The 19517-nt window shown below is 44.2% G+C and overlaps 1 protein-coding gene across 2 annotated transcripts in view; it reads right to left on the reverse strand.

Moving 5' to 3' along the window:
* Positions 1–212: 212 nt before the first annotated feature.
* capn3a (calpain 3a, (p94)) overlaps positions 213–19517 on the reverse strand; it is a 41854-nt gene continuing 22549 nt past the window's right edge. Inside the window, exons 12-22 of one of the 2 annotated variants that reach the window (XM_056296508.1) lie at positions 19070–19278; positions 11931–11967; positions 10200–10299; positions 7999–8012; positions 7460–7517; positions 4622–4686; positions 3557–3625; positions 2901–2979; positions 2007–2123; positions 1336–1394; positions 213–239 (exon numbers count right to left, since the gene is read on the reverse strand). In XM_056296508.1, the coding sequence (XP_056152483.1) occupies positions 213–239; positions 1336–1394; positions 2007–2123; positions 2901–2979; positions 3557–3625; positions 4622–4686; positions 7460–7517; positions 7999–8012; positions 10200–10299; positions 11931–11967; positions 19070–19278 (834 nt within the window). The remainder of the gene's footprint in view (positions 240–1335; positions 1395–2006; positions 2124–2900; positions 2980–3556; positions 3626–4621; positions 4687–7459; positions 7518–7998; positions 8013–10199; positions 10300–11930; positions 11968–19069; positions 19279–19517) is intronic. The other variant, XM_056296509.1, reaches the window with a different exon arrangement.

Raw genomic sequence — 19517 nt, forward strand, 5'->3', positions numbered from 1 at the left:
AGTATGTGCTGAAGATGGAAAGAAGGGGTTTGATAAACAGGTAAAGAGCAGGTCTATCCCTCGCAAATGAACGAGGTGGAGGTGAGGTTGGGGGTCAAACTTGAAGTGGATGAGTGCGAACGGTGTGTCAGCCACGGGGAAAAATGAGGTAAAGGCCGGTGATTCTGGTCCTCGTGTGGAGTGGAGCTCACCTGGAAGAGGACGGGCCCTCTCTAGGCGTACATGGTTAACTGGAGCCACTGCGGATACAAGAGAGGGGACACGGCCACATGTAAGTCCAGCTCAGGTGACAGGACCAGCAACTCTACCCTCCTCAACCTTTCCGGCATTTCTAATCTAAGGCTTGTTCCCATCAAATAAAACTTGATCTTGATAACTATTTTCAGGTGATTTTCTTTGCACACCACCAGATATGTCAACAGGTATCGTAATAGCAGGCCGTTCTAAGAGGACCCAGCACTTGCTCCATGGACGGTGTTCATTAGACATTCCTTTACAAGCCATCTTAATGTAAAACAAAAAGCTGGGGTCCAACCAATTTAGTTAGTGGGGTGGGGGGCTGGGGTAGCACCATACCAGGGTTACAAATGGGGTGGGAGAGTACCAAACCAGTATTAGTACCAAACCAGTGTGCTCTGAACTACTGAGCAGCTTTCCATAATGGTCTACTAGCCATTGTGCATATTGGTTAGGATATCACTTGATTCTCGGCTTCATTGTTGAGAATTTGGATATCGGACCACCATCTTGACATCAGTGTTTTATGGGGAAACTAAACTCGTGCATCAGACATGTTTCAGCAAGTCCAGTTTAACCCAATTATCTAAACTATGTATTTGGAAGTGAACACGAAAGTTATAACCCGAAATATCCAATATCATCAACAATGGTCGTTCATAGAGCACCTTGCAGGAATGAACAGCCTACACTTGCTGTATAGGTAGTGGTACTCATGGATCAACTAGCTGACCAGCACAACTGTGAAAACCATGTACACAGTCTGACTGAGGCACTATGTGGTGTTTTTTGTCACGGTTTTTGAAAGGATAAGTTTAAAGCTATGTTCGGTCGCCCTGTAAGACACCATTGTTTAGCAGTGTCCAGCGTGGTTCCAATCCCCAAAATGAAGCCAGTAAGTAAAATTATATCATAACTGATGTGTTTGATGCCAAAAAAACAAAAGACAAAAATAAGACCCAGGTTGTAAAAAAAAAAAAAAAGTTATCTTTTAACTGTTTAAGTGCATGTTTCTCAAAAGAACATCCTACCAAACAGGGACTGATGCCTTGTGGCACAACCCCTGTACTCACAAGCAGTCCACTGTGATGCTCTTACCTCCAGCACACTGAGTCTGATGGTGCCATCTCCATCTTGATCAAAGGCCTGGAATGCCCCTGTAAAGAGAATTCACAACATAATACTGTGGCTGTGCCGGATCCATCTACAGTGTGAGGTGTTTGATAATCAAACAAAGTTACAGGATGCTGGACTGGACCATCACCTCTACCCACTACAGGCTCAAAAAGCTGGCCAATTACCCCACTCTTCCGAGCCGTCCCGGTCACCGCTCCACCCCCTCTGCCAATCCGGGGAGGGCTGCAGACTACCACATGCCTCCTCTGATACATGTGGAGTTGCCAGCCGCTTCTTTTCACCTGACAGTGAGGAGTTTCACCAGGGAGACCTAATGCGCGGGAGGATCACGCTATTCCCCTCAGTTCCCCCTCCTCCCCCGAACAAACACATCGACTGACCGTAGGAGGCGCAAGCGCAGCGACCAGAACACATACCCACATCTGGCTTCCCACCTGTAGATATGACCAATTGTGTCTGTAGGGATGCCCGACCAAGCCGGATGTAACATAAGGATTCGAACTGTTCATCTCCATGTTGGAGTAGACCGCTACGCTACCCGGACGCCCCCCCCCGGTAAAGATTCTAATCCATGATGTGATCCCCCCCCGGTTCAGATGTGACTATATATACTATACTTGTTGTGGACTTACTGAACATGGCTTCAAGCCGCACCAGACAGCTGATGAAGCTGTCAAAGTCGATGTTCATGTTCTCGTTAGCGTAGCGCATGGTGATGATGTCGTACAGCTGGTTGTTGAGACGGAAGCCTGGGCGGGACACAAGACAAGTGACTGTACAGTGACAAGAACATTCACATGAGTTCCAGCTGAACAATCACCAACAACGCAGACTGTGAATGAGTCCTACAGATATTCAATCAAAAACCTTCAGAGCTCTGCTCCAAAATATAAAGCAGCACCACTTAAACCAAAACAAATTCTGGAAACTTTAAAAGGACATTGGAAGATAAAAATTCTTGGTAGGTATTGCAAAATGATATATATTTTTTAATTTATTTCTGATTTTTCCCTTTTTTTCTGCCAATCTAGTGGCCAATCGCTCCCTATTTTAGTTCAAACACCCTCCCTCGTACTGCATGCATTCGCCAACTGCATCTCTCCGGCCAGCAGTCTCGAAGGAGACGCCTCCCCACTTTGGTGACAAGGCGACTCCAGGCCGAACCACTGCTTTTTCCAACACACACAGAGACAAACACAAGCTGACTCCACCCCCTTCCCGAAGACAGCATTGCCAATTACTGCTGCTTCACCGAGTCCGGCCATAGTCGGATCTGACGAGACCGGGGCGTGAACCCCGGTCCCCAGTGGGCAACTGCATCGACACAAAGCCGATGCTTAGACCGCTACGCCACCGCGGACCCTAATGATATTACTTTTAAGGGTTCCATCTACAGTTTAATGATATTAATGAAAATGGAGGATTCCTTTATTTTCCCATAAAAGGCCTCATAGGAAAATAACTCAAGATCTTGTACACTGATTTGCTAAATTGCAGCCATGTGATCTTTATGTCGGTAATATTACCTGCGTCATTGACAGCATTCCTCATCTCGTAGCTGTTGATGCTGCCTGACTGGTCTGAGTTGTAGTGCTTAAAGATTCCCTGGAAAAGAGACGGAATGATTCTGCTGGGCCTGCTAATGTCCATCACACAACTAAAGCCTTCAGAAGAACAGCCTTATCAAGTTTAGGTTCACAGATGAGTGACTTCTCCCCCCCCCCCTTTTCTCCCCAATTGTACCCGGCCAATTACCCCACTCTTCCCGAGCTGTCCCGGTCACTGCCCCACTCTCTCTGCCGATCCGGGGAGAGCTGCAGACTACCACATGCCTCCTCCGATACATGTGGAGTCGCCAGCTGCTTCTTTTCACCTGACAGTGAGGAGTTCCACCAGGGGGACGTAACGCGTGGGAGGATCACACTATTCCCCCCAGTTCCCCCTCCCCCCTGAACAGGTTCTTGCTGTGAAGCGACAGCGCTAACCACTGGGCTAACGTGCCATATTCCCACTGGTTTGGGCTCAAATCCCATCAGTAAAGCTCTCTCTTGCATCGGCCCTACTCTCTCTTTCTGTCTGCCTTCCAGCTCACTGAATAAATGGAAATACTAAGAGGTCAGGGAGCTGCCCATCCTCACAGCGAAAAACAAACAAAGAGAGGGTTCAGAACCATCGTTCACACCTGCCACTGTTTGATCTTGTTCCACAGATGTCTGAATTCCTGCAGATTAAGTCTGCCTGTCCCATCCATCTATACAGAGGGTTAAGAACCACAAACGGGTAAATAACAAGTTGATGTCCATGCAAGAAATGCAGCACTTCAACCAGTCAACCAACAGAACTTTGTTCCTCGTAAAAGTTTGCCAACTGAAATTTTTTTTGTTTTTCTTCCAAATGTCTCCAACACAATTTGTAGAGGCTCAAACTGATCACATAAAAAGCTGATTGTTCTACTTTTTTTTTGTCCTTTTACCCCCCCCCCCTTTTGTCCCCAATTGTATCCAGCCAGTTACCCCACTCTTCCGAGCCGTCCCGGTCGCTGCTCCACCCCCTCTGCCGATCTGGGGAGGGCTCCAGACTACCACATGTCTCCTCTGATACATGTGGAGTCAGCAGCTGCTTCTTTTCACCTGACAGTGAGGAGTTTCGCCAGGAGGACGTAGTGTGTGGGAGGATCACACTATTCCCCCCAGTTCCCCCTCCTCCCCTAACAGGCATCGCGACTGACCAGAGGAGGCCCTAGTGCAGCGAGACCAGGACACATACCCACATCCAGCTTCCCACCTGCAGACATGGCCAATTGTGTCTGTAGAGACCCCCGACCAAGCTTGAGGTAACACAGGGATGCGAACTGGCGATCCCCGTGTTGGTAGGCAACGGAATAGACCACTACACTACCCGGACGCCTTGATTTTTCTACCTTTTTTAAACCAAATCTCCATAATTTTCAATGATTTTGTAAAAAGACTTGGAAGCTGGGCCAAATGGTGAATACACATTCCAAGGGATATGAAGGTCAGAGGTTGAAAGGTATCATCAATGTAGTGAAAAAATTAAATTCTAACACACTAAAGAGACACTTTACTTTAAAAATAAATGGGGGTTGATAACAATGTGTAGGGCGTGGAGAAGCGACTGAAGAGGCCTCCATTTGTTAATGTCCATCATTGACCCTGCCATGGGTCTGGACAGGCTGTGCGCCCCACAGACAACGCAGCCAGCCCGATGCACTCGATACAAAGGATACATCCATGAGAGCAATCATGCTCCTGCAACTCTCCAGGCTAAAGCCCTCTGTGCTGATGTCCTTATCTGGATGATGATGAAAGAGAAACAGAGAGCGAGAGACAGAGAAAAGGGAAGAGGATGAGGACAAGGATGAGAAAGGTATGTTTAACAAGTAACTGCACATCCCTCAAGAACCACTTACTCAACAACTCACAATCAATACACATGTTCATGTTCAAGACATTAACTCCAGCCATGAATTCATCCATTATATATAACCGCTTAAAGGAAGGCTGCACTCAAAAACAACATGAGCACCATACCACTTCCCACACCAGAACCTTCTGCTTCCGGTGTGGGAAGATGGGGGCACAAATTCACGTTTGTAGCGGCCTCACCCAGCACCGGTGTGGGAAGATGGCAGCGCAAACTTGCGTTTGCAGCGGCCTCTCCCAGTGCCGTCCTCGCAGTGTCTTTGTCCACGTCTGCATCTAGGTTTGTTTTGTCTTCATTTGATGGCTGGGAGAGCTGGTGCTGGATAGGTTCGGAGAGCTTGGTCTGGTGTGTCCTGTGGGCCCAGGGACCGCGGCCCTGACTGGAGCTGCACCCAAGGAGGTAACACCAGGGCGGTCTGACAGGACACGGAAGCAGGGCAGGCTAAGCTAACTGCTAGCCCATGCAGACCGACAGTTCTGATAACGCCGAGGGTGGTCTGGCAGCGGCCTCGCCTGGCGTTGACTGTGTTTTAGTGTCAGCGTGTGGAGTGTGGGGAGGTGTGTCAAAGGTGTCTGGCTGGGAGAGCTGGCGCTGGAGCCTGGTCTGCTGCATCCGGTGGGCCCAGGGACCACGGCCCTGCTGGAGCTGCGCCCAAGGAGGAAACACCAAGGGTGGTCTGACAGGACGCGGAAGCGGGGCAGGCTATGCTAACTGCTAGCCCATGCAGACCGGCAGTTCCGACAGTCATCCTCGCTGGTGTTCGTTCTCTGGATAGTGGAAATTTTTGGACTGTGTTGTTCTCTCTGTTTTTGATGGTGTCGTTTTTGGGAATTTTGGATGTGTGTTTTTGTCTGTTGTGTCACACTGCTGTGGGCTGGGGGAAATGGAATTTTGTTTCTTTTGTGTATGCAAGTACATGAAAGAAATGACAATACATTGTTCCTGATTCCTGATACAATCATATAGAGGATGATGGTTTTCTTGACCAAATCTACTCCATGTACATATAAATCTGTCTCTGTTAGCACCACCTAAGAATAACACGAAAAATGACGTCACATATTTGGGAAGGAAAAAACTAAAAAGACTACAGCCACTGCAAATTCTTCTGTGCTTGCCAAGATTTAAAATCTTAGATCAGGAAATATGAGGTTAATTATCTTGTTTTAAAAGTTGTTAATAGTTTCTATCTTTGAATTCATGGTATATTCTTAAATTGATCATGAATATGTCTTTCATGCCTCAATTAGTCAGGAAATCTTACAATTGAGTAATTTATTGTTAAAACAAGCTACATTAGCTAGAGTAGCAATTTGTACCATTCTCTTTCACAAAAAATAACTTGTTTCAAGATTCAGTGACACAAACTCAAGTTTAATTGCTTGATTTAAGAATGACACAAGGCCTTTATATATATATATATATATATATATATATATATATATAAATATAAATACATTTTTATTCAATGGCCCAACATGCTTCACCTATCACGAAATTAAAGTACACTTTGATTTTCACTGCTCAAACTTGGAAAGAGTTGTCATAAATGTTGACAGAAATTTCACTTGCCCTGGTTGTGATTTCAGTAAAATCAAGTTTCCTGTTTTAAGATGTATGCTTTGGGATTAAGGACTAGTTTTAAGTTTGGGTCTACATATTTCAAGATGAGCCAACTTGTTTCAAGTAATGGAATAATCATACTCCACTAGTATTAAGTAGTTTCCACATAAATAGTAATTTGATTTCTTGTTCCCTTTTCAGTGTGCTAAAATAAGAATGCAAAAAAATTGAGTTAAGAATTATTTGCTAATATTCAGTGTATTTCACATATTACTGTGCTGTAGCAAGTCTGATCTTAAGTAATTTGATCTAAAAACCAGCATTTTTTTATATAAAGCCTTTGAACACTCATCCGGGCCTACTTATTTCTAGACTGGAACCAACTTATTTTAAGATTTCTTGTCAAGTAAAATTATCTTGTTGCATGGACAGATAATTTCACTAGTATTAAGTACTTTTCCCCTCAAATTCAGTGTTTATGTCTTGTATTTAAGCTCATGTTTTTTGCAGTGAGTGGAGAGAGAGACTGTGCAGGTGTATTAGATGTAGGTCTTGTACAAGATTTCTTTTTTTTTTTGGATATACTTTATTAATCCCCCGGGGCAATTCTTTCTCTACATTTAACCCATCCTAGCTGTGTAGCTAGGAGCAGTGAGCAGCTGCCGTGCAGCACCCCAGAACCAACTCCAGTTCGTCTTGCCATGCCTCGGTCAGGGGCACAGACAGGAGCATTAACCCTAACACGCATGTCTTTTTGATGGTGGAGGAAACCGGAGCACCTGGAGAAAACCCACCACAGACACGGGGAGAACATACAAACTCCACACAGAGGACAACCTGGGATGCCCCCCAAGGTTGGGACAACCCTGAGGTTTGAACCCAGGACCTTCTTGGTGTGAGGTGACAGCGCTAACCACTGGGCCACCGTGCCGCCAAGATGATGCGATGGATGCTTTTAGAATAGGGATGAGATGAGAACAGCCAAAACTAAGGGGCCACACAGCACTCAAACTAAGGCTTTTCATATAACAAAAGAAGAAATGGTGGGTGGGTATAATTTAGTGTTGACATGACTTACGTTTGGCGACCACTCTGTTGAGAACATTCTTCAATTCGTTGGCTGTAATTTCCATTTCCTATGAGCGAGACACAGAAGAGAAGGGACGGACAAAAAAAAAGAGAAAGAGGGTAATTTACTCTTAGTCTCCAAAGTAAAATTAAAGCCCACCTCTCCAAAGATTTGTATAGGATATGCAAATACTGTGGTGTGCCAGGAAAACCACAGCACTACCCAGGAGCCTGGGTACAAACGATGATAGACAATGCCCCCCCCCTTTTCTCCCCATTTGTATCCGGCCAATTACCCCACTCCTCCGAGCTGTCCTGGTTGCTGCTCCACCCCTTCTGCCGATCCGGGGAGGGCTGCAGACTACCACATGCCTCCTCCGATACATGTGGAGTCGCCAGCCGCTTCTTTTCATCTGACAGCGAGGAGTTTCACCAGGGGGACGTAGCACGTGGGAGGATCACGCCCCCCCCCCCACCCCCAGTTCCACCTTCCCCCTGAACAGGTGCCCTGACTGACCAGAGGAGGTGCTAGTGCAGCAACCAGGACACATACCCACAACTGGCTTCCCACCTACAGACACGGCCAATTGACCTTTCGCAAAGTACCACCCCAGAACGGTGCTTGTCCAATCCTACCTTAGCAACGGTCCGTCAAGCTTTCAAACACACAGCAAAATGCTGAAACGGTGTGCCTATGGGATCTGCAAATCGGATACTAGATATCTGAAAAGTTTGGAGGGGGTCTAATTTTCTTTCCCTTCCCGAAACCCAGAACGCAAGAAGCGCAATGTCGGCAATAGATTTCACAGTATAGCAGACCCCATGGCCAGCTTAATCCATCCAAAATCGACAAAAATACCTGTCTGCTCCAAGCTAAGCTTGCTACTAGCTATTATTGATAGCTAATACAGCTAACATATTATTACTGTTACTTTTACCCACACAATGCGCTGATTTCTTCCTTCATGTTTTGGTGTTTTCCGGCTACTTCCTGGATAGTTCTGAAATGCTTGACGGGCATAGCAACAGTAACTAAGGGGGGCGGGACTTTGTGAAAGGTCAATTGTGTCTGTAGGGACGCCCGACCAAGCCGGAGGTAACACGGAGATTCAAACCACCGATTCCTGTGTTGGTAGGCAACAGAATAGACCGCTACCCTACCCGGACGCCCGTCAAAGGCGTGTTTTGCTTCCCTTAAGGCTACAGCTAACAAACACAGAACGTCAGTATTTTGATTAAAAGTACCTGAAGTACGTATTGAAAATACTTTTGAGTATTTTGTAATTTGCATTTACCAGTCTGGAAAAAATAGTTTGTAATTGGTAATTTGTTACTTCTGGGAGCAGTATTTTGTATTTGAAAATACTAAAAAAAACATCCTTTTCAGAAGAGATCAGACATCTTCTTTCCAGTTATAGCTTGTTCATCTAAGTCACGGTGATGATGAGGATGATACAAAGGTAAGACAGCCGCCATATCACACATGATGACGTGACGTCATGCTGTATTGGCGGTGTGGATGCTGATGTGGGCTGCGTTCAGCCTTCATTTTTGTGGTGCTGTCACTTCAGCAAAAGGGGTTATAGTGAATGGCTACTTGAAAAACCAGCTGTACAGTACATGTGTTCTTCAAAGCTGTGTTAAATTACGTCATTCACTGTGCCCTTGTCAATCCCTATCCCGCTCACCTAGCAGGAGACAACAGCCCTGATGATTGTTGGCTGAACGAATGTAGGCCTACGTCTTTCTGCATCCTCCATAATCCAGGTGTAGAATCACAGAAAGGTGAATCAGTTCATCTGGACACAACGCTTATTGAGATAACCGTTTCATCACTCATCTAATGCCCCTTTTCCACTACATGGTACCAGCTCAACTCGACTCGACTTTTTCATTTTCCGTTACAGCAAAGTACCGGTATTTTGGTAACTGTTACCACTTTTCTGGTATCACCTTTGTTGAGGTTCCAAAAAAACTGGAGCCGGTACCAGAAACAATGCAGACCAGCTACACTGAGGGGGTACTGTTACGGTAATGGAAAATGACACTCTGCGAGTTGAGTCGAGCCGGTTCCATGTAGTGGAAAGGGGGCATAAGTGACCTCTTCAGTCTAAACTGACTGCAGGTATCCCCACCCTTATAAACAATACAGTGGCATAACGACCAAAACCAACGATCTGTTTCATATGCAGATTACCGTGACTATTTACTAGAGTTACAATGGCCATGTGTACTATTCACAGAGGATTTGGGAATGGTTGCAATCACAGCATTGTAAGATGGTGACAGATGTACTCTTAGATCCCCCTCAGTTCAGGGATGGTCGTTCCCTCTACACATACATTCATATATATACATACATTCAACTTTGTGTGAATGTAGACCTACATTTTTTAGGAAAACCGTTTTATACAATCAGTTATCTTCATCTTTGTTCATAACACAAACTGATTTTAAGCACCCTTCCCCAACATTTGTGGTCTTTGGAGAAACACCCCAGATGCCATGTACTTTTTTGGTATTTGAAATACAAAATACATGTATTTTGATTAATGACATTTTTTTGTATTTTGTAGCATAATTAGATTATGAAGTATTTTTTCCCATCTCTGCGAATGAGATGTTCTGCCAGTGTTCTTGTGCTACATTCATTCTTTTGTTCATGAAATGACAAAAAAAATAAAATAAAATAAAAAAACCTGCAATATAGCAACACCTGTACGGAACAAGCCCTGCTAACATGCACCCACAAAACCACTCCCTGGTACTCACATCGCCGGCTATCTCCTGAAAAATGGTCCGGAACTGCTGATCCTCCTCGCTCTCTTCCCCCGCTGAGGCTGGTGCAGGCTGAGAGGTGTGGAGGGCCATGTCAAAGACGGACAGGGACAGTAATGAAGAGAGAAAGAGAGACAGTGAGTGTTTCGGAGGGCGATCCAACTCATGCTGCATTCATGTTTGCAGTAATCCCTACTGGGTCAAAAGATCTGTCGTCATTGTTAGTTGTTTTTTATAGGTAATGTTTGGGTAAATCAGCTGCTGAGCAATCTCACTTTGTTCCAAAATCTATCTGGTGACAAACTCATGTAAAAGCATTAATATTTTTCCCTCTGATGATGATGACTACAGTGGCTAGGACCTTGGTGGTACTATAGATGCAAACAGTGCAAGGGACTGTGCTACTTTCAAAGACCTTTGGATAAAAATGACAGTGAGTTGAGTAAAGCATATAGTATAGTAGACTATAGAATAGTAGAGTATTAATATGGTATAGTATAGCAGCATCGAGCATAGTATAGTAGAATATAATATAGTGGAGTACAGTACAGTATAGCAGCATAGAGCATAGTACAGTACAGTATAGTAAAATATAGTGACCCAATGGAATTTAGATCATTTTCTGCAGCAATTTTGGAATTTAGACTTTTTTTTGGGTCTAATTTTAGAATTGGGAATGCTTTTCTGTTGAAATTTTAGAACGATATTGGGTTGGGTTCACAGTGTCGATTTGGCCAAGCTCAACCCATCAGCTACTCTGAATTTAACCATATTACATAAATATCACTGAAACAAGAATTTCAAATCACCAGATTCTTGCAAACATAGCTTACACTATACTGTACTATGTAAATGTAAAAATGATAGTGAGTTGAGTATATAGCATATAGTATAGTATAGTACAGTATAGTATAGCATAGTATAGTATAGTATAGTACAGTATAGTGTAGTGTATGCTATGTTTGCAATGATCTGGTGATTTGAAATTCTTGTTTCAATGATATTTATGTAATATGGTTAAATTCACAGCAGCTGATGTGTTGCGCTTGGCCAAATCGACATTGCGAACCCAACCCAATATCATTCTAAAATGTCAACAGAAAAGCATCCCCAATTCTAAAATTAGACCAAAAACAAAAGCCTAAATTCCAAAATTGCTACATAAAACGCTCTGAATTCCATTGGGTCACGTCCACGTTCCTCTCTCCACTCACATCCATGAAAGAATTAGAAAAAAAATCATTTAGGCAAAAGTAAAAACAATCTTTCACCGAGGGAAAAAAGGTTGGTTTTAATTATGTTATGGCACTGATATTAACAATTATTCACAGGAGGGATTTTGTTAACCCTTTTTTTTCTCCCTCAGACACTGTTCTCTGACATCAGTGCGGGCTACCAGGCTGGATAACATTTTAGTTAACAACGCCCATAACTGAACTTTGGTAGGTTTTCAATTTGTTAGTAAAATCAGCATTATTAGAGAAGAGATCATACCAGAAACAAACATGTGAGCATTCATTTTGATATTTATATAGATATTTTCACATTTTCAAGACATAATGTTGCTAAAATACTGCAGATTGTTCAGCAGCAGATAATGAGTTACTAGACAATCACCACAATGCAGGGGCCAAAGTGGCTCCTGCTACAAACTGCGATAGATATTCTTTTGCTTTTGCTGTGGGTGGGGGGAGAGAACTCACCACTGGATGGTCGGCCTCGATCCTGTTCTCTATCTCCCTGGATGAAGACCAACAGACAGCAGTCACCACGGTGACACCAACAGGACTTACCATCTCATCTGGACCATAAGCCTATCAGTTATCCTCTGACAGCCAATCACATATCTATTCATATCACAATGAGAACAGACACATCAATAAGTTTGAGATCCTGCTTTCATCGCTGCATGGACCCTTGTGCCGTCTATGAGATAAATTCATCCTATGTGTCCTTTTGTGTTCTGACCATTTTAAAAGGCTTATGGTCCCATACTCATATTAGAATGACCTGAATGGGGAAAAATCAAACAACAAACTCTTACCGTGTGAGAGCATGCTGTGAATAAAACATTTTAGTTAAGTACATCTGTTGTTGCTTCCATTCTAAATCGGCTTTCCTCGACTTTTCTTCTGCTTTGTTCATCTTGATTGCAGCCGGTGTCATCTCCTCACCTGTACATTTGGTACTGTATGATCTTTTTTTAATCAGATGTATAGCTGAAAGTGAATATTTAAAAATCTACACGAGATTTATCAGCTGCATCACATATCTCATGACAGAACATTGGCTTTAGTCTAAACTGGACGGCAGTCAGTGGACTTTGTAACAATTTTGACCACCAGATTAAATAGAGTAAGAGCACCAGATTTGTGGGGTTTACTACAACAGGCCATTTCGCAGACAGCTGTGGGCAAAATGACACCAACAACTACTGCCCAGCCTCTCTTCTTTCTAGTGCTAATGCTATCGATACAGTCAGCAAGTGACACTTGGAAAAAAACAAGAATATTTAGTATTAATATTTTAATTTCAATATTTAAGAATATTAAGTGAAGTAATTTAGAACTCCGTATACGATAGGTAGAGTATATTAAGCGTTTAGAATATTAGCTAGCGATTAGTGATTAGCTAGTGATTAGCAAATTGCTAGCAATTAGTCTTCTGACTTCGTGAAAGGAACATTTACTCATACACGAGAGAATAACCTCTTTTTACAAAACAAATACAGGCACAATACATTTGCTCACCTAGCAGGAAAACGACCATCTGGGATGAAACGACCGTTCAGAGGTAAGACACACCAAGTAAGTCTAACTAGCCTTTTGATGTATAACATACTTGATTACTATTTGAGTGTGCAGTATACCTATAATAACTGAGTATTTAGTATTCAGTATGTTAGTATGTGGTTTAGGACAAAGCCTAGGTGCTTGAGTTGGGTTAGAAGCCAATGGACACAATACTAGACTACATATTTTCACCCAAGAGAAATGTGAGAAGACTACTTGTAACATGAAAAGGATGAAGTGACCTATCCATGTTTGGGAACTGCTTAATATATCACATATATTGTACCAGAAAACTACTTTTTTTCCCCTTTTTCTCCCCAATTGTATCCGACCAATTACCCCACTCTTCCGAGCCGTCCCGGTCACTGCTCCACCCCCACTGCTGATCGGGGGAGGGCTGCAGACTACCACACGCCTCCTCCGATACATGTGGAGTCACCAGCCTCTTCTTTTCACCTGACAGTGAGGCGTTTCACCAGGGGAACGCGTGTGGGAGGATCACGCTATTCCCCCCAGTTCCCCCCCAACAGGCGCCCTAACCGACCAGAGGAGGCGCTAGTGCACGGACCAGGATATATACGGCTTCTCACTCGCAGACACGGCCAACTCTTGTCTGCAGGGACGCCCAACCAAGCCGGAGGTAACACAGAGATTTGAACTGGAGAGCCCCATGTTGGTAAGCAACGGAATAGACAGCCACACTACCCGGACACCCACAGAAAACATTTCTCAGTGTATATTTTAGTTAGCGTGTCTGGAGCTTTAAAAAGTAAGCACTTTAACTCGGGTTAAAGGGGGGTGTAGATGTAGAGGACAGTGATGGATGCTGGTGGCGGTGGTGGGCTCAAGGCATCAGTGTTATACTAGAACACCACACCCAAGTTTCTCTCAAGTCTACCCAGAGAGCTAAGTCGGTTATGCTGGTGTGTCGCCTTTCTACTCCCACCATATTTTATTGGTCAAACACACTGGACCCCTGTGTCACCTACGTCACATGGGTCTCAGCGTCGTTGATACCCCAATATTAAGCGGGTAATTTGGAGAGTTGACTGTAATGTATGTTCCCCCAGATGTTAGAAAAACCATATATTTCCTTACACAAAGCAGCCGTGTGATGTTTCTAAAAAATTTTTTTTTTTAATATTCATCATGAGGGGAGCCAATATGATCATCTTAGGCCCTAACCAACACGTTTCCTGCTCAAAAAAAAAAAAAAAAAGGTGTACTACCCCTTTCAGTGTTTCTTTAGTTGTAAATTAAAGAAAGGCGTGCCAGATTACGGGCTCTGTTTTACACCCGGCGCAAAGCACGGCGTAAGTGTCTGCTGGTTTCACACCGACGCAGTTGTCATTTTCCCGCCCAGCGCCCACGTTGTTTAAATAGCAAATGTCCTCGCGCCCTTCTGAGCACCCATGGGCGTGTTGGTCTATAAATGAGGTGTGGTCAGGCACATTGTTGGCACATTGCTATCTTGAAGCAGTGGAAAGCAGTTGCACGATTGACCAACAAAAACCCGGTTTAAAGTCAATGGCGCAGTATTTTACTGCTATTTAAAGGGCGTGTCATTCAGATAGCAAGATACGCCTACGTAGGCAGGTACACATCGCACGTACACTCTGCTTGTTACACACACAAGGATGAGGAGCAGCGCACAAACATGCAAAAGATTACAACTAAGACCTTACATCACAGAAAAGTGAATCAGTTCATCTTGACACAACGTTTACTGAGAGAAAGGTTTCATTACTCATCTAAGTGACCTCTTCAGTCTCCACAGTGACCACATTAACTCTGTGGACAACCACATCAAGTTCACCAGGGAGGACGTGAAAGATGACTGGTTAGCCTTCTGAGACTGTGAAATTGCAATTGGTGATGGGGGACATTTGACTGTTGATGTTTACCCCAAACCAGCACATACTGATCAGTACTTAAGGTTTGACTCTCATCATCCACTGGAGCACAAACCAGGAGTCATCAGGATGTTGTACCACCAAGCTGACAACGTCCCCACCGATACTGCCGCCGTGCACCAGCTGATCGAAGAGAGGAGAAGGACAACAGCTGCCTAAGAGTAAACCAGCGGTGATAACATATGTGGCAGGAGTGTCGGAACAATTGAGACACGTATTTTCCAAACACCGCGTCTCAGTTGCTTTCAAACCCCAAAACACGCTGCACCAGAAATTGGTCCACCCCAAGGATCGGGTCCCCGGGCACAAACAGAGCAATATAGTGTACGCTGTTTAGTGCCAGGAGGATTGCCGTGACTTGTACATCCGGGAAACTGAACAGACGCTGGCCAAGAGGATGACACAACACAGAAGAGCTGACACGTTAGGCCAGGACTCCACAGTCTACACCATCTACAGAGCGGTGGCCACTCTTTCAAGGATGAGGATGTGCACATCCTTGATAGAGAGGAACACTGGTTTGAACATCTATGTGAAGAGGGAACGACCATCCCTGAACCGAGGGGGATCTAAGAGTACATCTGTCCCCATCTTACAGTGCTGTGATTGCAAACATTCCCAAATCCTCTGTGAATAGTACACATGGCCATTGTAAGTCTAGTTAATGGTCACAGCAATTTGCATATGAAACCAATCGTTGTTTTCGGTCATTATGCCACTGTATTGTTTATATGGGTGGGGATACCTGCATCAGTTTAGATTGAACAGGTCACTCAGATGAGTGATGAAACGTTTCTTTCATTAAACGTTGTGTCCAGATGAACTGGTTCAACACTCTGGGATTTCCTTACCTGGATTACTCAGCATGCATAAAGACATTTGAAAAACATTACAATGTGAAATATTATTATTGTGTACATCACGATATTTACAAAATAAATGTCAAAATGGAATCCGAGCTTTGGTGGATTCCTGCTGCTCCTGTAGATGATCTGCTCGTGCGCGTTCACTTCGCGCACAAGCAGATCCGTATCCTCAGCAGAAAATCGTTCATTTCTCCAGCTTGCCGAATCCGCTATTTAAATAGCAATGCACCAAGGTGCCTGCACACCTGTCTTTTAAAGGGTATGGGACATGACACTCTGATTGACTCATGATACGCCCAAAACAACCCCTTGCAAAGGGTTGCACTAAGTACTGGCCTAAGTAAAGCCCCTTGCACCTTAGTTTGCACCCAGATGATCCGCCATTTAACTAGCAAAAGTAGATTTGGACACACCATAAATGCACTTGTGCCATAGGCTTTAGACCATGTGCTATAGATCATTTAAATAGGGCCCTACGTCTTAAAACATCACCTGAATTGGCAAACCCCACCTGCCTGGCACTCCAAGTGAGTTCAAACAAACACTTTTGGTTATATTTACAAGAGCTACTTGAAGTCTGATCTGAGACTGCTCTAGAGCTGACCAAATCTGTCATGGAGTTTTGTTTACGCACATCCATTCCAAAAGCTAGATGTACAGGAGCCCTCTTGGCTGTCTGTCAGTCAGGTCCCAGGCTGTTCAAATGCAGGCCAGCAGAGCACGCTGTCTTGCTCTCCGGGGGGGGGGACAGCAGGGGCTGATGTTTTCCACGTAGGAGCATGGGGTATTAAATATATTGAAGGGAAAATGTTTACCGGAGCATGCTCAAATCTGTAGCCGCTTGTCCTAAAAAAGATTCCATAACAGCTTCGAACTGGGGCCGATTTCTTCCAGCTCTACAAATCAAATCGCCGTTAAAATTGTTTATCCTTGGTGATTTTTATCCCTCCCCCAATCCCCGCAATCTCTCCACCACACCCCACCCCAATCAGATAGACATAAATCCACACTGTAAAAGCTATGATGAATGAAAAGGCAAATAATTCAGAAACACCAGATATCTGGGCTAGTTGAAAACATCTACTTTACCAATCATTTAATAGGACTGGGCATTGCTAGAAAAAGGTCAGTACTGCTTCCATGCAGACTTGATACAATTTTTTTACAACCTGCATCTAATTTTTGTAGTTTTTACCATTGTGCACATCGGTTATGATATAATTTTTCTCACCAGGTTTATTTTGGAGGTTTTGGACAAGGACTACTGCTGGACATAGCTTTACAACTGCACTTTATGGAGCAACTGACCATGAGCCTTAAACTTATCCTTTCAACAACAACAGCAGCAACCCCCCCCCCCTCCACGGCCTCAGACTGTGTACATTATTTTTTCGATTATCTACTAAGACTTTTCAATTGTGCTGAATGGGGTGTTTATTGCTGGTGATTCTTGAAAGATGAACCAGGAAGTCGACCAGCAATGCAATCAACCATTGATGATATTGGACATTTCGGGTAACAACTTTTAACTTGCTCTTTTGTTTTTACTTCCAAATATGTGATTTAGATAACTGGGTTAAATTGGACTTGTTGAAACATGTTTGATGCTTGTGTTCGTTTGACCCACAAGACACCATTGTCAAGCTGTGTCCAGCCGTGGTCCCATATCCAAGATATCCACAATGAAGTTGGTGAGTAAAATGAGTTATGCTCAATGGAAGAAAAAAAAAACTACAAAAATTAGACCCTGGTTGCAAAAAAAAAAACTTTTAAGAATTTAATACTGGTTATAAATCGATAAGTTTTGTAGTGTATCTAGTGTAAGAATTTCCAAACAGAATCAAGAGTACGCTTAACCAAATTTCCCAAGAAAACAAATACAAACTGGTTGCCAACTTGAGATCCCAATGAGAAGCCGGGAACTGCTGCAGCCGGGACGCAAACCCGGGTCACCTGCACCACGGGCGATTACGTTAACCAGTCGACTAAAGGGTCTGACCCGTTAGCCAAGGGCTAGTGAGTCGACTCACCCGTGGTCGTTACAGGTCTATGGTGTCTTTTGATATAATTGAAAACCTCAAAACCAATATTGATACCAGTATGGTTGCAGGTATTCTGTAGGTTTCTATTGACAATGCCCAGCCCTACAAACAAGCACAACAGCATCAACATCATCATGTGACTATTTCATATCTAAACATGGGCAGCTGCTGTCCTAAAACACTCTGAAGGCGCGGTCACATTTGAATCTATTCAGATTTCTTTTTGTTCATCGTGACCATATAATGTGATGTGACGTCATGCTTTGCCAAATAGTGGTCCATTCACTCTGATTCTATGCTACTTAGCACGCTAACGACAACTATACATCTTTTTTTGGGGGGGGGGGGGTTCCTCCTTTTTCTCCCCAATTGTATCCAGCCAATTAACCAACTCTTCCGAACCATCCCGGTCGCTGCTCCACCCCCTATGCCGATCCGGGGAGGGCTGCAGACTACCACGTCACCTCCGATACACGTGGAGTCACCAGCCACTTCTTTTCACCTGACAGTGAGGAGTTTCACCAGGGGGACGCAGTGCGTGGGAGTATCACACTATTCCCCCCCAGTTCCCCCTCCCCCCTGAACAGACCAGAAGAAGCGCTAGTGCAGCAACCAGGACACATACCCACCTCCAGCTTTCCACCCACAGACACGGCCAATTGTGTCTGTAGGGATGCCCGAGCAAGCTGGAGGTAACATGGGGATTCAAACCGGCGATCCCCGTGTTGATAGGCAACGGAATACATTGTTACTGTATGTTACAAATGAAAGGAAAACTATGAATGTTTTATTTACTCTTGTCTCGAAAGAAAATAACCATGCAGCTTCTTTTTTCTTATTACTTTGTACTCAGGAGGAGTTGTATTGTCCAACAGAGGGTAATGGGAGATGCCATGTTGGATTTAGCAAAAGGTCTATATGGCCAAAAAACTATAGTTTTTAATGAAAACTATAGTTTTCATTAGCTGGCTGCATGGATTCCCAAGTCAGAGTTCACCAAATTGAATTTGGCGTGAAGGCAAAGAGATAAATCGCGTCGGAACCAAAACCCAAAGTCTTTTTTTCTATTTGCCATTTACATGGTTTTAAGTCCATGTCAGTTGGAAGTGGAACAAATTTCTGTATATGTTTGCAGTAATGTGACCGCACCTTAAGGGGGATAATTCTGCACAGTTTTCCCTTCTGCACCAGCCCTCGGCATGCCACCCTGACCTCCCTCTCCCACTCACTCTGAAGTGTTCCTCTTTTCAGAGAAGACCCGCAGGATGAACTCGCCCTCCTGGTGGGGCTCATAGGTGGAGGGCACGATGACGTACTCCCCGGGGCTTAGGCGGAAGCGCTGGGTCACCTCACGCAGGTTGATGTAGGACTTGCAGCGGGCCTTAGAAGAGTTGAACAGGAAGAAGTCCTTCTGCATGTGCTGCTTGTTCCCATGCATCTGCAATGGTTTCGGGGGGGTTGGGGTGGGCAATGAGGGTGGGAGATGGATGATGAAAAAGAGATCGGGAAAGTGTTGCGAGCTGTTGAGTGTTTGAAATGTTCATCTTTTGCTTGACTAAAGTTTGAGGTGTTTATTCCACACACACACACAAAAACAAAAACACGATACAAAAAAGTCACAGCATTTGAAAACTAGAAGACAGAAAAGTCAGTTCAGGGATTTTGGTGTTTAGCTTT

Source organism: Lampris incognitus, chromosome 16 (genome assembly GCF_029633865.1).
Source record: "Lampris incognitus isolate fLamInc1 chromosome 16, fLamInc1.hap2, whole genome shotgun sequence".
NCBI lineage: Eukaryota > Metazoa > Chordata > Actinopteri > Lampriformes > Lampridae > Lampris > Lampris incognitus.